General features: G+C 41.5%; 1 protein-coding gene across 2 annotated transcripts in view; it reads left to right on the forward strand.

Moving 5' to 3' along the window:
* The first annotated feature begins 720 nt into the window (after positions 1-720).
* The window catches only part of LOC117534936 (A disintegrin and metalloproteinase with thrombospondin motifs 9-like), a 46,776-nt gene continuing 25,792 nt past the window's right edge, over positions 721-21,704 (forward strand). For both annotated transcript variants that reach the window (XM_034199212.1, XM_034199213.1), the window contains exons 1-23: positions 721-843; positions 2,153-3,702; positions 3,998-4,395; positions 6,098-6,260; positions 8,779-9,116; positions 9,760-9,843; positions 9,950-10,074; positions 10,321-10,361; positions 10,509-10,614; positions 11,660-11,806; positions 12,443-12,584; positions 13,064-13,168; positions 14,105-14,250; positions 14,671-14,852; positions 14,994-15,130; positions 15,831-15,948; positions 16,117-16,212; positions 18,001-18,167; positions 18,327-18,456; positions 19,495-19,621; positions 19,725-19,935; positions 20,055-20,219; positions 20,943-21,104. In XM_034199212.1, the coding sequence (XP_034055103.1) occupies positions 3,606-3,702; positions 3,998-4,395; positions 6,098-6,260; positions 8,779-9,116; positions 9,760-9,843; positions 9,950-10,074; positions 10,321-10,361; positions 10,509-10,614; positions 11,660-11,806; positions 12,443-12,584; positions 13,064-13,168; positions 14,105-14,250; positions 14,671-14,852; positions 14,994-15,130; positions 15,831-15,948; positions 16,117-16,212; positions 18,001-18,167; positions 18,327-18,456; positions 19,495-19,621; positions 19,725-19,935; positions 20,055-20,219; positions 20,943-21,104 (3,387 nt within the window). In that variant the 5' untranslated portion in view covers positions 721-843; positions 2,153-3,605. The remainder of the gene's footprint in view (positions 844-2,152; positions 3,703-3,997; positions 4,396-6,097; positions 6,261-8,778; positions 9,117-9,759; positions 9,844-9,949; positions 10,075-10,320; positions 10,362-10,508; positions 10,615-11,659; positions 11,807-12,442; positions 12,585-13,063; positions 13,169-14,104; positions 14,251-14,670; positions 14,853-14,993; positions 15,131-15,830; positions 15,949-16,116; positions 16,213-18,000; positions 18,168-18,326; positions 18,457-19,494; positions 19,622-19,724; positions 19,936-20,054; positions 20,220-20,942; positions 21,105-21,704) is intronic.

Raw genomic sequence — 21,704 nt, forward strand, 5'->3', positions numbered from 1 at the left:
TGAAATGCTGTGGTGTTTTGTGAAATGCTGTGGTGTTTTCTGAAATGCTGTTGTGTTTTCTGAAATGCTGTGGCGTTTTGTGAAATGCTGTAGTGTTTAGTGAAATGCTGTGGCGTTTTCTGAAATGCTGTGGCGTTTTGTGAAATGCTGTAGTGTTTTGTGAAATGCTGTTGTGTTTCGTGAAATGCTGTGGTGTCTTCTGAAATGCTGTAGTGTCTTGCACTTCAGGGCCACCGTATAAATCATATGGGAATACTTAATTGTCCCTTTTTTGTACGGTCTTTTAGGGAAAATCAACAGACGCCTGAAGTGATGTGGCTTCGAGTGGAGTGACGACATGGAGGCCATCTGAGTCTAACTCAGAACAGAGTTGCTGGTGATGTTCATGTACAAATGTCCAAGTTCCATAGTTCAAGTCTTTCCTGGGGGGAGGGGTGATGTCAGTTTTACAGTTGAGATATATTTTAAAGATTAAAACTGACAAATATAAAAACATGTTTTTAATAATATATATGAACAAAATGAGAAGCTTATAGGCTACATGTAATAGTACATCAAAATAAGCCAAACAAAATCAGGACACTTCTTTTTTTATAATGAATTATGGTTCATGTATTATTGGCCTATGGTGTAGTTTCAAATTGATGCAATGTAGCTTCCGGTCACTAGAGGCAGCACTGACCACAATACTGCTGAACGATAGTCAAAATACCGCGATATCTTCATTTAACGTCTGTTGTGTTCTTACATCCGGGTACATCAACGGCACCTCTTTTCTGTCAGTTATGTATGTAATTGTTTACTACTGTTAATAATGGGGAGTTACTGGAAGTCAACCTGCTGGTAAATTATTATTTTCTTCCTATTGCTACGAGCGAGAGACTGAAATGTTTGTATTGTTTGATACAATATCCTTGTCCTTTGGCTTGCTAAGTTGTCTGTTACTAAACGAAACTGAACATGGCCATTCATCTTTTAAGTGGTCAAGAAAGGTGATGTCTCATGTTGGAAGATGCTCTTTAAGTCCCCAACATATCTGTGTTGTGGGTGTTAGAACTGAAAACATGACTTAAAACATTTTTGTATCCACATTTTATAACTTATTTTTTTCTCTAGATGTGGTTCTAGCTCGTTTAAGGGTTAGCTTGAGGTTTTAGCTCAGTTGTACCAGTTATTATGTTAATGAGTGAGCTGAAATGGTGTCTAATTTGTGTCTGTACTTGACTGTATTTTTATGTAAAAACGTATTCACAAGGTGTCAAATATCCTATACTATCCTTCAGTCCTGACATTTCATGTTTCAATTGTATCCTTGAATAGTATTCATTAAGAAAGCAGGTGTTACAAATGTAGTTTTACGCAGGTGCATGTAATTACAGGAAAAGCCCAGGTAACATTAATAACAATAATTGATGGCTGCATTCCGTATAGGTTCTCAGTTTTAGGGTCCAGCTAATGTGCAGGATAACTGAATTGGAATGGAGCCTTTCTTAAAGGTCCCATGTCATGCTTTTCTGGTTATTACCCGTCTCCTTGTGTGTTATGTAGCTTTTTCTGCATGTAAACGGTCTGCAGAGTCACAAACCCTCAAAGTACACCCTGTAGGGAGTAAAACTCTAACACAGAAAAGACCTGTCTGTGCTGCCCCAGAACGTCTCGTTGGAGCTCCAACAAGCCGTTTAGGACAGAGAGTGAATACACATACTATACAGAGATGCTGTATGAGAAACCAATGTGATTATGGAACATTGAACAATGTAAATCTATAGTAGACCTCAACAATGGAATTATGATCAGTAGAAATGGCCATGTCACTTTAACAATACTAGTTGCACCTGTTTTTTTGCTTTGTAACAGGTCTAATATTCCAGAAAGTAATTAGGTAACCTAAATCATATCTCCAGTCTTGGTATGTAATATTGATACATTTAAAAATGACATTGAATGGTGACTCTATTGCTACTCTAGTGACTACTTCAAACATATTACTGCCATTTCTGTTCTATTTCTTATTGGTCACCATAAACAGTGATGTGTCTGGGATGAGCTAATAGACTATTTATTTAGTGCATATTTCTATTCAAAAAATATGTTTAAAAGTTACCAGATCATGCTGTTTATTCTGTCACTCTCTCTGTGTGTATCCGTTAAGGGGGTTCCTGAATGGAGCAGGAGGCAGACTGGATACCCCACTCTTTGATCCTCCACATAACAAAGGCACCTACAAAGGCTTCCATACAGCCTGTAGCATTGTTCTGCTGAGGAGACTATAGCTCATAAAGCCATTACCATTATCCCTACACAATACCTTTTCCAGCACCTACTTAAGACCTCAAATCACTACTGTATATGGCTTCTCTGCTTGCCAGTTTGCATTTTGTCACTCTGTGATCCCGTGAACTTCTAAGTATACAGCCATGCCCAGATTATCTAGCTTGTGGCCCTAGGGCAGGCATTCCCTATATGGGCCCCACCTCACTGTCACCGATCTGTTCTGAAAACTGCGAAAGCCCACCCCTCAAATCCTTATTAACCCAAAGATATTCAAAGAATGTGGGGATGGGACACAGGATGTTATCATGGATCGCGACAAAAACACTCACAGAATAAGGATGATCGTATACATCCTTACCTTTCCTATCGAGTTGAGAAATGTAAAATGGAGCTTATTAAAATATAATAATACATGAACAAAACAAAATAAAAAAACAGACTTGTCCCATGTTTCCATTAACGTATGTATCCTTCATTTAGGAAGGGAGCTCTTTTGATTTAAGATAACATTTTTCAAGATTGTCTTAGTTTTCACCTTAAAGATGTTCACTCAAAAGAGATGTCCTATACCTGTCATGTCATTTTATATATATTTTGTTCCTGACTTTATGTCAGGTTATGTTGTGCTAATAAGAGTTTTAGGCATATATTGATGATAGTTGGAATAATATTGCAAATTGATTAAACATAAGTGTTATTTTTGTTTTGGCTTGTATTTTTGTCCAATGCCTGTAATGTCAGTATTTGTGCAACACATTCACAATATAGTCACCCCATAAATATACTTAATGAAGTCAGTTAATTGAGTCTCTTATGGTCTCTGGCCCAGAGTGGGGACCCTCTAGAAGCTGGTGTTAACTTAGAATTGTTTACAGCAGCTTAAAAATACTTTTTAACAAACGAGTCACTGATCATATCCCGCCATTCAAAGTGGACATTTGTTGTAACCACTTTCGTCACTACAGTATGCCTATACTGTATGTATTTACCGGGAGTGGCCTCACTGTTGTAGCCCCAGTGTACCTTGTCTAGCTGATCCCGCCCCTCGCTGGGGAGAAAACTGGTGCACAGGCTTGCAGTGGAGAGTGATCCCATCGCAGTGACTGTCGGAGCAGCCCACCCCTCTGCAGTATGCATGTTCGCCAGGGAATCCGCGAAGTTCTCACGTCCCAGCAGTGTACTTCACCGGCGAGAGACCATCTACTCAAGAGTCGAGGATAATAAACTTGGATGTGGCAGGCGGACCGGAGGCGGAAAGCCCGGAGTGACCGGAGGAATATAGGATTACTACAGGAATACAGGCTGCCGCTCTCCTCTGAACGTGGACAATCATGCATGTGCTCTTCTGGGGCTTGGGGTTCCTACTTTTCCCTGATTTCTTGAATGTAGTTGCCTCTACGGGGAAATTGCTTTTGAATTCAAACACAGGTAAAGTATGCCGCTCCATGACTACCCATGCATTTCCCCTCATAAAGTAGGTCTCTAACATTGAAGGCAGAGAATGAATGAGTTTGAATTCAGCCAAGCACATGACTTGCAGCGCTTTTCCTTTAGATATCTAAAGTTTACTGAGTGTCATTTCCTTGAATTGCTGTCAAACAACGGATTTTTCCAGGAAAATAAAATTGATATGCATATTACATACATATTCTTTCTGTCTCTTTGATTTGTACTGATGCTATTGGATTGCTACTTAATTCTCAACTGCTTTGTTATTCCCCAGCAAAAGAGGAGATCGGCGTTTATGAGATTGTAACACCGGTGCGAGTGAATGAAGCCGGTGACACGTTTCCCACAAGTGTGCACTTCAGGAGGAAAAGGCGAAGTTTGGACGAAAGCACCGGCAACAGCACGGATCAGTGGGCCTCGTCAAATATCCATTACAGGATATCTGCTTTCGGACAGCATTATCACCTCAACCTCACGCTGGATTCGGGATTTATCGCACCTCTCTACACTGTGTCAGTATTTGGAGGGCCCCGAGAAGATAACATAACGGATTTTGCAGCAGATGGGGAGGTGGAGGAGGAAGAGGACACGGAGTTAAGGCACTGCTTCTATAAAGGACTTGTAAATGCAGAAGCAGAACACGCCGCAGTCATCAGTTTGTGCTCCGGACTGGTGAGTTTTTACGCACGGTTACACTCGTCGTGCATGTGATGACTTTACCACCGGGTGCTTTACTTTTCAACCACCGTGGGCATTATGGCAAGACCTGGAAACCTGCCTCAACGTTGGTTTAGAAAGAAAAAAGTAAAGACATTGTTAGTGCACTTAGTGCGCAAACTGTTTTTAAATGATAGAGCAAGCTATCAAACGTAAGCAGTCATACATTAGTCTGCTTTCAAATATGTTTTGAAACAGTTCAAAACGGTATATTATTGTAAACATTCATCAAAATTAAGTGAAACTAAAGCTGAGTTACTTGGACAATGCATGAGTTGTTATGGCTTATGTTTGTTGCAGGATCCTCTAGTGGGGCTTTCAGAGTCTAAATAACTCAAAATAGTACAAAACTGTGCTAACTTTCTAGAGTCGCAAGTCCATTGGTTGCAGTCTAGTGTAATGACCACTCAGCTCTAAATCTTACTCCCATGCCTCTTTCTGGACTCCCGGTTGTCAGTGACGTCTTTACGCATGCTAATGCAGCGGGAGTACGGGTGGTACCGACGTCATCACAAATTGGTCCGAACTCCCAGGCTTGCGTTTTAGAGTGGAGCAAAAGTGCTCTCTGAGTTTATATCTAAAAGCACCACAGAGGTGACAGATACATATGAGACAAGGTATAATGTACTCCCTAATGACTAATCAAATTAAAATATGTCTGAATGCTCTGCACTGCAGAGAGCTTTAGGGATTTGAGCTGACATTTATGGAGCATACATTCATATTTATTCAAGCCTTCTGAGGCCCATTTGTTATATACAAAAGGCAATACTGCGGATAACCACTCATTCTGTACATCTTAAAATGTGATACTTGTTTTTTTTGCAGGGAAGCTTGTAGGGAGATTCTGTTTGGCCTTGCCAACTCTCCAGATCAATCAAAGCGCAGTTCCTAATGTAGTAATGCAAATTGTGTACTGCTCAAGCGAATGTAAGGCAGAAAGGAAGCTTCAGTGTTCCCCCTCACTAAAAAACAATCCATCCTGTAGCACATATTTTGCACATGCATGACAATTGAACATGTTTTCTCGTGAGAACTTTAAAAAACAGTATATATTACCATCAGGGATTACAAATGTGTGTGGCAAACTTCAGCCCCCAGGGCTGTCATGATGATTTTTCGTTGCCAATAAGCAAAATGTGCTTGGGTTGGCAGCTCCTTATCTGGAACATCATAGACCTCCACGTTAGCCAGTCACACTAGACGTGCCAGGTGAAATACATAAAACAGGGCTTTCAGCAAGCCTGCCAAAAACATACAGTCTCACTATGTTCCCTGATAGTCATCACAGGTCTTACTGTTATGCTTTTCCTCCTGCTTTGAGACCAGTCTAACATGAATGCAAAAATACATCTATTGAAGCCCTTGGGTCTCTGAATTGACTTATTTTCTCTAATTATGAGTAAATGAGCCACATTCAACTGTTGCTTGCAATAAGACTTTCTGTACATATAACTTGCATTGCATTAAAGTGGTATGGCGGCTCACTGATTTGCAGAACTATTTTCCTGAACCATACGGTATATTCCCCTTGGTCCTGTTGGTATTCACTTTGCACGTTTTCCCCATGTTTGCGTTCCTGCTGTAAAGGAATGAGCATTTATAGAAAATGGACTCATGGATACTAACTGTTGTGCATTTTTGTTCTGCCATCCAGCTTGGCACTTTCAGGTCTCCAGAAGCAGAGTACTTTGTGGAGCCCCTACACAGCTATCAAGGAGAACATTATGAAGAGGAACACACAAAACCTCATATTGTATACAGGAAGAGCTCATCCAAGGAACCACCATCTGGAGAGAACACAGCTTGTGACACTTCAGGTATTTGATTTACATGATGCAATTTATACAGAAAAGGTTATCACAAATGTACAAACTCTAAACACCACAAACAAAGCCACATACTGTACATACCTTAATGCCTTATACATGCACTTTCAAAAAGAGATACACACGTGCAACTAATGTTAATTCGGACCTCACCACTGAGATGGCCAATTGGCTGTCTTCAATATCTTCTCAAGTCAACTATCACCCAGTGTCCCCTTTCTAGCTAACTAGTCCACTGATGATTCTGACCATGGACCTCCCAAGTGCTACATTTAAAAACCAAAAACTGTGTATGTGGTTGCTTCTTGTGCTTGTAAGTGTTTTCATGTGTTACGTGTGTATTGTGAGTTGAATTAGCCATTTTGTGGGTCCGTATGTCACACATAATGTGACCTTTTTAGTTATTTCAGACATCATTGTGTGCTTCCCCCAAAGGCTCTGCTATCAGTTGCAACAGGGGACCAATCATCTAATAGAAACTCAGCTGTTTGAGCTATGACAGTCATAGCTCAAAAATAAACAAAATGACTCTGCAGTGCTGGTTCTTGAACATACATTCTTTGTAAAATGAAACATAAAACGACTGATAATATTAGGGGGAAAAGGAACGATGCTTAATGATTCAATAGTGAAATATTGTTTACCTTTTTTTTTCTGTGCCATTTCTTAATGAAATAATCTAATTGATGTGGACATTTTTCAAATTGACAGTATTTAAGTAGAAGTATTGTATTGAAACTATCTTGGTGCAGAACCCACTGCTACACAGTAGTGAGGAAGCTTTCCAACTATCACACAGGAAAATCATTTGTAAGTTCACCCTTGTATCACTCCATCTCAGTTTACTGGCTGAACTTCCTGTTGACTCTTGTACTTCCTCCTCCTCTTTGATAAGAAAGTTGGGTAGACCCACTGCCATGAACATGCAGTGTAAACTTTATAGTAAAGAGGGAATGCAACTTAAACGTGTCAAATGATCAAAACTAAGAAAACAAATCAGATAAATATGTTCTCTTTGTCTGCTAGACATCTTTCTGCAGATGTTTGGTTTTTCTGTGTATGTAAACGTGTGTGTGTGTGTGTGTGTGTGTGTGTGTGTGTGTGTGTGTGTGTGTGTGTGTGTGTGTGTGTGTGTGTGTGTGTGTGGTGTGTGTGTGTGTGTGTGTGTGTGTGTGTGTGTGTGTGTGTGTGTGTGTGTGTGTGTGTGTGTGTGTGTGTGTGTGTGTGTGTGTGTGTGTGTGTGTGTGTGTGTGTGTGTGTGTGTGTGTGTGTGTGTGTGTGTGTGTGTGTGTGTGTGTGTGTGTGTGTGTGTGTGTGTGTGTGTGTGTGTGTGTGTGTGTGTGTGTGTGTGTGTGTGTGTGTGTGTGTGGGGTCTCGCATTACCTCTCCTTGTGGGGACCTAAATCTGTTTACATAGTCACCTGTGGGGACTGGCTTCCCTTATGGGGACAAATTGGAGGTCCCCATGAGGGGAATCATTAATTTTAGGGTGAAGACTTGGTTAGGTTTAGGATTAGGGTTAGGGTTAGGCATGTGTTGGTTATGGTTAAGGTTAGGATAAGTCTCCAGGAAATGCATGTAAATCAATTGTGTGTGTGTGTGTGTGTGTGTGTGTGTGTGTGTGTGTGTGTGTGTGTGTGTGTGTGTGTGTGTGTGTGTGTGTGTGTGTGTGTGTGTGTGTGTGGTGTGTGTGTGTGTGTGTGTGTGTGTGTGTGTGTGTGTGTGTGTGTGTGTGTGTGTGTGTGTGTGTGTGTGTGTGTGTGTGAGTGATCATAGCCTGGAGGAACATCAATTTGACTGTGAGAGATTTTTGGCCAAGAATGATTCCTCTTTGTACAAAGATCCATTGTAACCTTGTGATTTTTGAAGTACAGCAAATTGTTCTTCCTTTATCAGAAATCTTGTATACTGAAAGCAGATCCAATAATATGATGTAGTTCTAGTTCACTGTAATTTAGGTGGGGATGCATTGTTGGTGGTCCAGACAGGGTGATCTGCATGTGATGGGAAAACAAAAAAAGACTGGCATTCAGCAGTTGTGTTGCCCTGCCATGATTAAAATCTGAATGAATTCCCCTTAGTGTTAAGAGGTTTTGCTGCCCAGTTGTTAAACTGCCTTCTTTTAGCTTGCGCTTTGCAGTTTGTGCTAAATTTGTATGGCTGGGTGCCAGGTTTATCTCGTCTGAACTCTTTGCCCTTTTCTCTTCCTTCTTTTCTGAAAGAGGACTAGGAGAGAAAAAAAGGCATTCGGGGCAGTGTTCATTTGTCAACCAACTCTTTCAGTGACAATAAACAACAGAGAGAAAGCGGTATTTTAACAATACACATTTCCAGTCAACCAACTGACCTAATTTATTTTGACATTTAAAAACATAAACCCACTTCCTAAGCTTTAGTGTAAACACACATTGATTCATACCTTGTATGTTTTTTTTTGTTGAATGAATGAATTTCCCATCATCCTTCAATCTTTGTATATTTACAAATGCTCCATTGCTTCCCTCTCTAGGTCACAAACACAGACACAAGAGACACAAGCTGAAGAGAGGGCCACTGGTCGGGGTTACCAATGTGTCCAATGCAGCCCCGGTGGTCAGCGGCGGTATGTTCAATGACATGGAGTCACTAAGCGCCGGCGTGGCCAGCGGTGCTTTGCTCGGATCGGCGAGCGGCAACTCTAGCGCCAGACCATCAAATGATAGCAGCGGTGACTCAGGACCTCACAAGAGAACAAAGCGCTTCCTCTCCTACCCACGCTTTGTTGAAGTCATGCTGGTGGCCGACAGCAAAATGGTGGAGCATCATGGCAGCAACCTACAACACTACATTCTCACATTAATGTCCATAGTAAGTTATACTTCTGCCAGTTGGTTGATTGAGGCAGTGGGCTGGCAGATGGAAGTGTGTTTATGTATCTGCACAATTATGGCCAGAAAGTACATGTGGTGCACAAAGTGTATGCACCTGTTCTGCTGAGCTGTAAGTCAGTCAGTTGGCCTTTGGAGGAGGGTCATGGAAGGGGAAAAGGGCAGCCTAGGGCAGGGGTAAACACCTCTTTCAAACAGCTAGAAGGAAGAGAGGGCAGCTCAAAGTAGAGTTGGCCTGACAGCTTTGATGAATGTTAAAAATAAGCTCAGGTATGTCACATAGAGCGCATACTCGCGGCCACTTCAAATACCAGTTTCCTCAGGCGTCTGGGGCCAACAGTGGGGGGGAGGCTAGGATGACCTATATTCTGTTTCTTGGCAAAGCTTGCCTTCTCTACAGGGGCTCAGGCCATTATCAACTTGATCTTTCAATCAACCAAATTCCCGGCACAAACTGCAGGAAGGCAGCCCATGATAGATTTCCCAGTTAATATACTGTGTCACATTTCACCTTGGTTGAGTGAAGGAAAATATTGTTACATATTGATCCGCATAACAAATAAGTTCATCTTGAAAACATTTTCATTCAGAGGATTCAGCTCATGTTTTATTCTTTTCTTCAGGTATCGTCCATCTACAAGGACCCCAGCATTGGCAACCTCATTAACATTGTGATTGTAAAGTTAGTCATAATAAACAACGAGCCGGTAAGACTGCTAATTAGTTTAGATCCATGTACTTGCTCACTTACATCAAGTATGTGGTGATCAATGTTATCATTCCTTTTAATCATTTCTCTCTGTTTGTTCTCAGGAAGGTCCAGTCATTTCATTTAATGCACAGACTACTTTAAAGAACTTCTGCATTTGGCAGCAGAGCCAGAACCTCCTGGATGATAACCATCATTCCCATCATGACACTGCCATCCTAATAACCAGGTGCAAGAAACGTATAGAATTATTGAATGAATTGCTGCTGACAGCCACTTATCCCATTTACCAAATCACATTGTCCAAGTTCAAATTCTTGGAGATCATTTACGTAAAAGAAAGGGAATAAATTGTCTCCATAGGCCTGATGAATTGAACTACTATTTGAACCTAAATGAGAAGGACCCCATTCAATTTGGGGAAGTGTTCTTCAGTGCCACTGACTATTACCCATTATCTGTGTATCCACCACAGGCAGGACATCTGCAGAGCAAGAGACAAGTGTGACACATTAGGTACGTGCATTTTGTTTTTAAATGTGCTCGTAGACTTCAAACCATATAATCAATTATATTATTTACTTTTGTGTGATGCTGGTGGATAAATCATGATGGAAAAAGAGCAGAAATGATGTGAGCTTCCTTTTTTGTCCCGTTTTTAAGGATTGGCAGAGTTGGGGACGGTGTGTGATCCATACAGGAGTTGCAGCATTAGTGAGGACAATGGACTCAGCACCGCATTCACCATCGCCCATGAACTTGGCCATGTGTAAGCACAGCATGTGTCCACTGGTTGTTTAACTTAAGCACTGTGATACTGCTCCTGGTTAGGGGAAGTGTTTTCCATCAGTGACACATGAAAAGTCTCGAGGAGCCGATGCTTGCTAACCAGCAGATGGGGATCAAGGAGTCCTGCTTATTTGGAACAAAAACAGCAGTGCATTCCTTTTTGTTTTCCCATTATTTGCTGATGCGTTGGTGTGTTTCTGATTATATTTCAAATTTGACCTGCCTTTCATTTTGAGGGTAAAGAGAAACAACGGTAAATTAGATTCTCAGAAATGTAGTGAAACCTGCCCTTCAGCAAACTCTGCATTGTCCAACGTCCTGAGTCAGCCAGAGCCGGTGGAGACTGTTACAGCCCTTAACAGCCCTCATCACCTCTAACAAATGCTCCTTCTAACCACTAAACAAAAGGTGGGATTGTTCACATCCACGTTTATCCGAATCAAGCGGTGACAACATGCTTGACGGCTACTTAGTGCAGAGCTCAGTGTTAGATGGTACCTGTCAGGTGGGGGGCTGAGTAGCTCAGAGGGAGGGCTGCGGGCAGTGCGCTGCTGTACCTGTCCACCGCCAACCAGGATCCTATTTACTCACCCTGCAGGAGCTTGATTGTTCTCTTATACTCATGCTGCTCTGATTTTTTTTATTATGCTTGGTCTATTGCCCAATGTTCATATAATTCAATATTGTGCTGGTTGCATTCCAAACACCCCGCACTCAGGAAATACAAATGCTCTGTATTATTTTAAGCTGCAACCATGAATGGGTTTTTACCAAAGCCAACATTATAGTGACAGAGGAAATATATATATAAATATACAGACCAATGAAACGCACTGAAGCACAAACAAACATTTTTCTATTTGATTCTTGTCTATTTCGGTTCAAAATACTTATGTTATGAAACTTCCAAGTTGTAGGCTGTCATCAACATTAATACTGGCTTTTGTTATGTTAATCTCAGCCAAATACTGGGAGAAGGAATCTATTTCTCTTGTTTAATGTTGTATCTGTTTTCTCTGTGCTAGGTTCAACATGCCTCATGATGACAGTAACAAGTGTAAGGAGGATGGAGTTAAGATTCAGCAACATGTGATGGCGCCCACACTTAACTACAACACAAACCCTTGGATGTGGTCAAAGTGTAGCAAGAAGTACATCACAGAGTTCCTTGAGTATGTCATACTGTTTTCTTCAGGAGTGTTAGATATTGTAGATGTTTTTTCTAACATTTCTGCTGAGAAGTTCCTAAATTACTTGAATCAAATAGGATGTGCATGTGTGGAAGTTTTTCAATAGTGTTTTTAAACCCTGGCAACATACCCTTTTAAAATACTGTGTTTGTACAACTTTATCACAGAGATTTCACACATCCATTAAACATACAAACACACACAGAGTGCATACTGTATGCATTTCTTACCCCAACTTTGGCAGCAACAGCCACATTTCTAGGTTTAAATGTAAACAAACAGTCACCATGTCTCAGGGCTTCCAAAGACTCTTGCAGAGAAACATCAGGGAACCCCTACTGTAGGAAGGAGTACAAAAAGTGTATCTGACAGCTATCAAAAATCTATTTTGCGAAACTATCCACCCACACTATCCAAAGTTATACATGTGTCCCCAACGCTTGAGATCCGCTCAATTACTAATAACTGACTGAATATAAACAGAAACTAGTAAAGAAATTAAGAAATGTACAGTAAAAAATGACATCTCCAGGTGTACTGAGTGTGTTCTCTGTTTGTCTATGTCTTTTGTTTTTCCCCTTTTTTTCTTTAAGTCATTTAATTTGTATTTCTTAATAGCACAGGATATGGTGAGTGCTTGCTGGACGAGCCCGCTTCTAGACCGTACAGTCTGTCGCAGCAGCTGCCTGGACGGGTATACAATGTCAATAAACAGTGTGAATTGATATTTGGGCAGGGGACGCAGGTGTGCCCATATATGGTAGGTGAAGTCTGTGTTCAAATCCAAACTGCCATGTTGCACGTGTGGGTCTTTGAGGGAAGCCTCTTCTGTTTTGATCATATGCTGCAGTTTAAACAACTTAATGATAGTTTTTTCTAAGATGCAAACAAATAACAACAAATGTAACTGATATATAGGACCTAGAATCAGGCTCGAATCATCATACCAAACCATCCATATACTTTAGTATGGTCTTGTTGATGAAATGCATACTGCAGAAATGTCTCCAAAATAAATGTGATACTCTTAAGCACTGTAAGTTGTCTTACTGTATATATAGAGTCACCTTCTGGCATGTTGTGTTAAAATGTGGACGTGTGCCAAATGAAGTCCATACATTTGACAGAGTTCAACAGTAAGGTTATTAGCATGACATTCACGTGCCCTGTCTTTCCCTGATTGTCTGACTTGTTATGTGGAATCTCAAGGTTAACGCTGTGTGTTTGTGTATTTCCCAGACCCAGTGTAGGAGGCTGTGGTGCACCAGTCCAGAGGGGGCCCAGCGGGGCTGCAGGACCCAGCACATGCCGTGGGCAGACGGTACTGAATGCTCTCCTGGGAAGGTAGGAAAAGTGGCAGGAGCAAGAAATAAGAGTTCAAAATCCGTTTTATTTAAGTTTTTCATGTCTAAAGATAAAAAACATGTTAAACATCTTTCGACAACACAGGATAGCCACATTTGTATCCATTACATTACATTTAAATACCCATATGGTTCTGTTTATACTCTAACCACATTTCTTACTTATTTCTGACCATTTTGATGTAACAACCTTTCCAGTGAGTCATGGAAAAAATGGATTATGGACACATGGTAAACTCTAGTAATTAAACATGGCTGGCATGTAAGAGTGTGGCGTGAAGTTGTACATGATGGAGGTATCTCTCAAGTCGACTCTCTTAGTGCAGCTTTTAATTACGACTTTCTCACTAACCCCTGGCTTCCTGCCATTAAGACTGAGAGAACATGAAAGCGACATGGAGGCCTAAGAGGACACACACACACACACACACACACACACACACACACACCCTTTCAAACTTTCTCATGTTTGCCCCAATCTCTCATCCCATGTCATGCAGTACTCCAGACTAAACACTTAATCTGGAGTCTGTTTGTTGAACACAGCAAGATGATCCTCCTGCTGCTGATATATATTTATTGACTTTGTGCGTGACATTTTCCTGTCTCCTGTCCAGACAGACCCTTCCGTGTAATGTCTTTTTCAGTTCCTTTTTTTCTATTTACTTCACTGTATAATTTCTCCCAGATTAGCATCAAAGCACCGGAGAGCAGATAGATGTGTTGCCAGTTCCATGGATACAATTTCATAAACTCAGTCTGTCTGTTCTCTCTGTCTTGGACATATTCCGTCTTTTTTTCTTTCTTCCACTTGCTAACCACATTCACTCCTTCTGCTCCTATTATTTCTCTCTTCGTTCATTAATTAATTCATGTCTCTTCATTCATTTTTTCATGCATGTCTTTGTCGTTGCAGCACTGCAAACACGGCCTGTGTATAGCCAAAGAGCATGACGCTGCACCTGTAGAGGGGGCGTGGGGAGTTTGGAGCCCTTTCGGTACCTGTTCTCGGACGTGCGGAGGTGGCATCAAGATTGCTGCGCGCGAATGCAACCGACCCGTGTGAGCAGTCCCTCTCTTTGTAGTCACGCATGCCTAGTGGACCTTGTCTCCATCTTAGCTGCTAAAGTCAATGTACCATAGATCAAACCTCCTTAAAGGAATTCTTTTCATAGCTAGTGTTCATCAACTGATGCCCTCTGGTAGCAGATCTTACAGGGTTGTTTCCTGGAAAATGAAAAGATCACTCAATTTCCATGTGTGGCCTTGCATCTTAGTTTAATAGATGTACTGTATAGACAAATAATTGGGCATGACGAGAATTAGTTTGTATCTGAAAAGTATGCCAGCGGCATGCTCTAGGTTTGTGATGAGAAATGGAGAATAGGTGAATGTTTGACCTTTAGTGGTTAGCATCCACTTAAAATATTGACTACATTTAACCAAACACTGTCCCTATCCCTTTCTTAATCTTGCTTCCAGGCCCAAGAATGGAGGACTGTATTGTGTGGGTCGCCGAATGAAGTTTCGTTCCTGTAACTCTGAGCCCTGCTCCATGCAGACGAAGGACTTCCGGGAGGAACAATGCGCGGCATTCGATGGCAGGCACTTCAACATTAACGGTCTACCTCCAAATGTTCGCTGGGTGCCCAAATACAGCGGAAGTGAGAATCCTTTTTTATGTCCCTGGCATCCTGTTTGCTTCTTTTGCCAACCCCTTTTGCATAATAGACACATAATGTTAGTTAGGCGTTATAATCCATTATTATTCAGTGTTTTTGTCTCTTTGTTGCTTATTTTTTCAGTCCTGATGAAGGACCGGTGCAAGCTGTTCTGTAGGGTGGCAGGCAGCACGGCCTACTACCAGCTCAGGGACAGGGTCATTGACGGCACGCCGTGTGGACCCGATACCAACGACATCTGTGTCCAGGGCCTGTGCAGGGTGAGGCTTTTTTCAAAAAGCATTTCAGTACTTTGCCAAACCAGATTGTGTATATTGCCTCAAACCTTTGACAGATAGAGTTTTAGTTTGTAAGCACTATGCTTCTTGAAAGAATCAGTGGGTTTCTCTGTGTAAACTGGTAACCACACACAGTCTTTTGCTTAGGTTGTGGTTCAGTAAGTGGCCTCCCTGGTCTTAGTAAGTGGATTTTATCCATGCGGCTCTTGATCTGCCTTCAAAATGTAGAAGCACATTTCATGTCATTCCTTATGTGGACATTTCTTTCAGATGAGTGTCAACGATATGGCCATGACTCAATTTCTCATTTAACAATTTTATGAGTCCCTGGGTTTGACGATCAATATTTCATCAAGAAATACTGGCCAAGTAAAAGTCCATGTATCTTGCATATTAATATAACAGAATGTTTGGATAGCATTAGGGATTAAATGGTGTTAGATGAACAAAGTATTCTTTTGTTTTGTTTTCAATGAGTCTGCCTTTTCTGTTCTTTAAGCCTTCCTGTGCATTGTCCTATAATGTCTGCACATCCCTCTCAACTTTCTCCCTTATATCCTCCACATTTTCCACTATCTCTCCCTGTTTGTCTCCTTTCTACTGTAACCCTTTACATTACTCCTGGCATTGTCCTATTTTATATTGAATACATATCCTTCATTTCTACCTCTTTACTGAACAGCAAGCGGGCTGCGACCATGTATTAAACTCTAAAGCCAGGAGGGACAAGTGTGGCGTGTGCGGAGGTGACAACTCTTCCTGCAAAACTGTGGCAGGCACCTTTAACATTGTCCAGTATGGTGAGCTATAGCCTCTTTTATTACACTATCATTTACTTTCAGCAAGTAGAAAAGACAGCAGCTCTTTTTATATTGCTTTAACACATGTGTACATGTGCTTAGTTGTCTGTATCATAGGCAGAGAACTAGAGTGTACTAATGATCTAAACAAAATACTCATAATTGCAGGCTATAATGATGTTGTGCGAATACCAAGTGGTGCTACAAACGTAGATGTGCGTCAACACAGCTACTCAGGGAAGCCGGAGGATGACAACTACCTCGGTAAGACCTCCATTACCTTGTTTCAAAGAAATTGGCATATTCTCATTGTATTTCTACATTTACATAAATATTAGCAATTTTTAAAACAATATGCTCTCTGTGATTAATGTTCAGCTTTTGGGTGTTAAGTACATTAACTGCAAACCCAAGGAGTTCAAGTATAGTGTGCATGCTAACACAATAATGAGCCAGAACTCGGCCCTTGGGTACCATTCCAGCTAGGTCAGTTGGTGTTAAAGGTCACCTATCATGCTATTTTTAGGCAATAGCATAGGTCTCAGATATATACAAATATATAAAAAACATGTCTATGAAGTGTTTTGCTCAAAATACCAAACAGATCACCCATTCTAGCCATGCCTCATATCCATCTATTTCACTTCCTGTTTCAAAAGTGCTGATTTGAGGTATAAAGCTTTAAAAATATATATATATATTGAAAAGAAAAAAAGGAGGGGGATGAGCTCACGCGGGACCCGGCAGCTACTGTCTAAACTAAATACTGCCGTGATGAAACGCCATATCATGTATTATCAAGGATTATCTCTGAAACAGTTTGGAGCTCAAAGGCTTTCCTCTCTTGCCGGTTATACCACAAGGTGAGTTCCTTTTTATTTCCTGCTTCTTCACACACATGCTCTCCAGTACAGGTTAGCTCTGAGTGTTAGCGAGGCTAATGTAAACACCGACTAATTACGTCCAAAACAGTCGGGCATTGTTTCTGATAGCAACTTTTCTGATAGTGCCGTGGGTCCACATTTCCGATATTACGTCATATCGGACGCAAATCTGGATCAGCTCCGTTGTTCCCCCGTTTTTAGAGATTTGGGTACGGAGGAAAAGTGAGAGGGTTTTATTTTCTGACGCTGCGTGAGATCCCCGACACACCGGGGATACATATTTATGTATAAAAGACATCAAAAAGTGCATTTTCCCCTTTAAGGCCTTTGTATTTTGTATGTGTGTGCAGCTGTTCATGTTCTTTGGTTCTGTACATTTTTGTCTTTCTGTACGATATGTCTGTCTGGATATGGCTGCTTTGTCAGCTGTTAGTGTGCATGTCTTGTTGGCACAAGCATGCTAATACTTGAGCTCAGATAGCCCTCTGGCTACCATTCCATTAAGGTCAACTAAGGTGTGTCTGTACTGTAAGTGCAGTGTATGTTTGCATATTTGTATCCGTTATTCTGTCTCTATGTCTGTATATTTCCCTTTATGCATGACTATATGCCGCCCTGTAAACGTATTAACATGTTTTTTTTTAGTTGTCACCCTTTATTGTGTGTGTTTTTATGTGTGTTTTTATGTGGGCACAGTCATTAACTGGAAGCGATTTTGATGGAATGAATCATACGGTCATATTAGGGTAATGTGGGAAATGGCCAGGAAAGTAAAGGCAGGAAATTAGCTCCATAATCGCATTAGGGCGAATGAGTGCAGCAGACTGCTGATGAACAGAACAGGATGCCCATGGATGGGACTGCTCCGGGAATAGAGGATTATTTTACCCCAATAAGACTTTACTGCTGCCTACTGCATGTGCCTTAATGTTAATGAAAATGTCATCCACAGTGTTGCTAAGGTGCTCTGTAAAATGCAAAAATCAAGCTATTGTTTCTTTTACTTAGCTTGTTTAAAGTCATCATAATAATTTCACATCGAATTTCCACTCATTTTGGCTCTCTGTCTCTGTGGGTTCAAACAAGTGTTTTCTCTCTCTCTCTCTCTCTCTCTCTCTCTCTCTCTCTCTCTCTCTCTCTCTCTCTCTCTCTCTCTCTCTCTCTGCAGCCATATCAAACAGCCGCGGAGAGTTCCTGCTTAATGGAGAGTTTGTGGTCAGCATGTTCAAAAGGGAAATCAAAGTAGGAAATGCTGTCATTGAGTACAGTGGCTCTGACCATGTAATTGAGAGGATCAACTGTACTGAGCGCATGGAGGAAGACATCATTGTCCAGGTAAATTGTCCTTATCCAGCCACTGAAAATGTTAGTTCTACAGGTTTGACCTTCAAAGGTTTTTACCTTTACTTAAGAACGAGTGGACTATGTATGATGTCTAAAACTCATAATCCTACTGTAATATAATGCATATCACATTGCCTGCCTAATCCGCAGGTGCTGTCTGTGGGGAACCTTTACAACCCAGATGTTAGGTACTCCTTCAACATCCCCATAGAAGACAAACCTCAGCATTTCTTCTGGGATGCCTATGGGCCCTGGCAGGAGTGCAGCCGACTGTGCCAAGGTGAGGGGGAGGCACCAAGGGTCTGGCAAAGTGAGGTGGTGCGAGTGGTCGATGATAAATCTTGTGGTGAGAGTAAAAAAGAGATGAGACGGAGAGAGCCGACGTGGGAACTGCTGAGCCGGAGGCATAGGAGGGAGAGGATTGTTTGGCTAAACTTGACAGCTTTGTGCTAGACATATAGGTTTGGAACAAGTGATTAAAGTTCAAACTCGTAGTGTGCTGTGTCCGATTACCTTCTTTGACATGATCCTGGATATGTCGGGGTGTGTAGGCGTGTAGAGGTGGATCGCAGGTAAACTCGAAAACCTGTTATGTGTTATGACTCAAACACTTTGTCTGAGAATGTATTTTTCCACTTTTTGACACTGCCCTGCTTGAAGTACCAACAGTAAATTCCAAAGAGAAACCAATGAGTTCACACGGCAGGATAAACAGCAAACATGTATTGCCCTCAGCACCTTTTCATTTTCTGGCAGTCTGCGGCACACAAAGCTCTGAGAACTTGGTAACATGGTACTGATAGAGAATATATTTCCCGCAGCCACATGAGGTTTAAATCTCACTCATGTAAAGTTGGTGCAGTGTTATTAAATGCTGGGATTTCAACTCAAAGGCCAAGGTAAAGCACACCAACATTGCTGCAGGTAGTCATTGCAATCCTATGATCTTGTCAATTGTACTTGAGCAAGCTGTTGCTTTGACTCAGACAACTACACGGAGGACCGTAAAGATGCCGAGGTGAGGCAGTTGAAGGAGATTCACCTGATGATGAAGTTATTAAATCATTGATTGCAACTCTAGTCATAAGCTTTGCATATTTATTTGTTTTTATCATTGATAAACAACAAACAAATGGTGCAAAATGTGTACTGAGTTCAAAAGTCTAAAAACCATTTTCTTTAATATCTCTTCATGGAGGTAACACAAACAAATATTTGCATGGGTGCAGTATTTCAACATTCTTTCTGAGTTTAGGAATAAGTTCATATAAGTATACCTGTAAGTACCTGCTGTTCAAGCGTCATGATGTCTTTATAGGAGAGCGCAAGCGGAAGATCCTCTGTAGCAGAGAGTCGGACAGGGCGGTGGTGTCAGACCAGAGGTGTCACGGTACAACAAGACCTGCTGTCTTCACTGAGCCCTGTAACACTGAGTGTGAACTCAGGTTAGTTTTACCAGTTCAGCCAGCCTTTATTATTAACCAATCAATGAATTAGTTTTCACTTAATCATTGTACAATACTGATAAGGATTTTGCCCTCGATGCAGGTGGCATGTGGCTCGTAAGAGTGAGTGCACATCTCAGTGCGGCCCCGGATACCGTACCCTGGAAATATACTGTGCCAAAATCAGCCGTGACGATGGTAAAACCCAGAAGGTGGATGACCGTTACTGTAGCAGTCAGCAAAAACCTGATGACAAGGAAGATTGCCATGGAGACTGTAACCCAGGCGGCTGGGAGTACTCGTCTTGGTCTGAGGTAAAATAGTTGTGGGAAAAGTCGGGTTTGTGTGAGCATAATCCAGATGTTTGTCAAAGTCTATCACTGGTGGTGTTTGCATGTTTACACGAGCTGATGTTCAAACGCTTGTATCGCAGTGCTCCAAGAGCTGTGGTGGAGGCAACCGCCGCCGCGGGGCAGTGTGTCGGAAAGCTGCCGAGGCTGGAGGGGATGAGAGCAAATGCAGTCAAAGGGACAAGACGACCGTCCAACCCTGCAATGAGTTCCTCTGTCCACAATGGAAGACTGGGGACTGGTCTGAGGTCAGTTCAGCTCCTATTCTGTTCTCATTTCCCAGTCCAAAATATGATGTTCACATATAGTAGATTAAAAACAAATGCACTTAATGTTTCTCTAAAGATATGCTCTTCTTAATTTATAGCAAAATACATAGAAAACGCGAGGAATGATGACTTAGCGTAAAGTTACAGGAAGCTTGTGCATATCCACATTTTCTGGAGGAATGTCATTTCTTTTTCGGAGGCCATGTTTATTCAACATAAAGAGAAATCATGTAAATACTATAGTTTTAAGCCGGCAGTGATCTGGGTCAAATGTAAATTGATCGTGCATGCCTCCCTGGTGGAGTTTGTCCCCCTCCTCCCACTATATTGAGGGTTGGGAAATTGCTGATTGCAGGCTAAGATTCTACTTAACTGCTGTACAGTTTACACATTGTAGAGCGAGGCGCTCGCAAAGCTTTGTGCTGCATTCCAGGAATATTTTAGATCTCCCATGTGGTGCTGATAAATACAAACACCTACACTGCACTGTATACTTATGCACTGTACTCACACATAAACACACACTCTGGCCCTGTCTTTTGGTTCATTCCAACCACTATTTGTTTTGTAATCTGCATATCCTGCTTTCCTCTACACCAAGTGATCTCTTCCTCTGTCATGAAATAGCATTCCAGCAGGTTCAATGTAATAACATGCTGTATACATATCTCACTCTAAAACCTGAATGTTCCTTTATTCCAGTGCCTCGTGACGTGTGGCAAAGGCTACAAGCACCGTCAGACCTGGTGTCAGTTTGGTGAGGACCGTCTAGATGACCGATTTTGTGGCTCACCTAAACTGGAGTCCATGCAGACGTGCCAGCAACCGGAGTGTGCCTCGTGGCAGGTCGGACCCTGGGGACAGGTGAGTCCTATTTATACATACACCTTGTTTAAGGTTTAAGGTTGTTAAATATGGGTCTGGTGTAAAGTTAAAAGATCACTGTTTATTTCAGAACAGATGAAAAGAACATCACTCTGTTTGGTCTAAAACTGGGAATTACAATTTAGCGTTCAGATTGGCCAGTTGACCTAATATACAACAATTATCTCAATGAAGAATTGGTGTTTTTTTCCCAAGACTTTTAAGAGGCTATTCCAGAAACTTGATGAATAGTCACATATTTTATACACAGGCAATATAGAGGTCTACCCTGGCAAATGTGAAGCAGCACAACGGCTGAAGCTTACAATTACTGTTGCTTCTCTGATAAATTATTCCCAGATGTAAACGAAGGGGAGGACACGGATAAACTAAGCTCATCATTTAGCACTGTCCCCTCTTCTCTTGCCTGTTTAGATTCAGAGCACATCCTGCCAAAATAAATATACAAAAGCTACGGATGATGTGGGTAGGCGTGTTCTTCTACAAAAGCATTATATAGGGTTATGCATACAGTATATAGTGTCTGTGTGTGCAGGAGTCATTTGTGTGTGTGCACAGAGAACTGAACACCCAAAAATG

This window comes from Gymnodraco acuticeps, unplaced genomic scaffold (genome assembly GCF_902827175.1).
Source record: "Gymnodraco acuticeps unplaced genomic scaffold, fGymAcu1.1, whole genome shotgun sequence".
In the NCBI taxonomy this organism is placed as follows: domain Eukaryota; kingdom Metazoa; phylum Chordata; class Actinopteri; order Perciformes; family Bathydraconidae; genus Gymnodraco; species Gymnodraco acuticeps.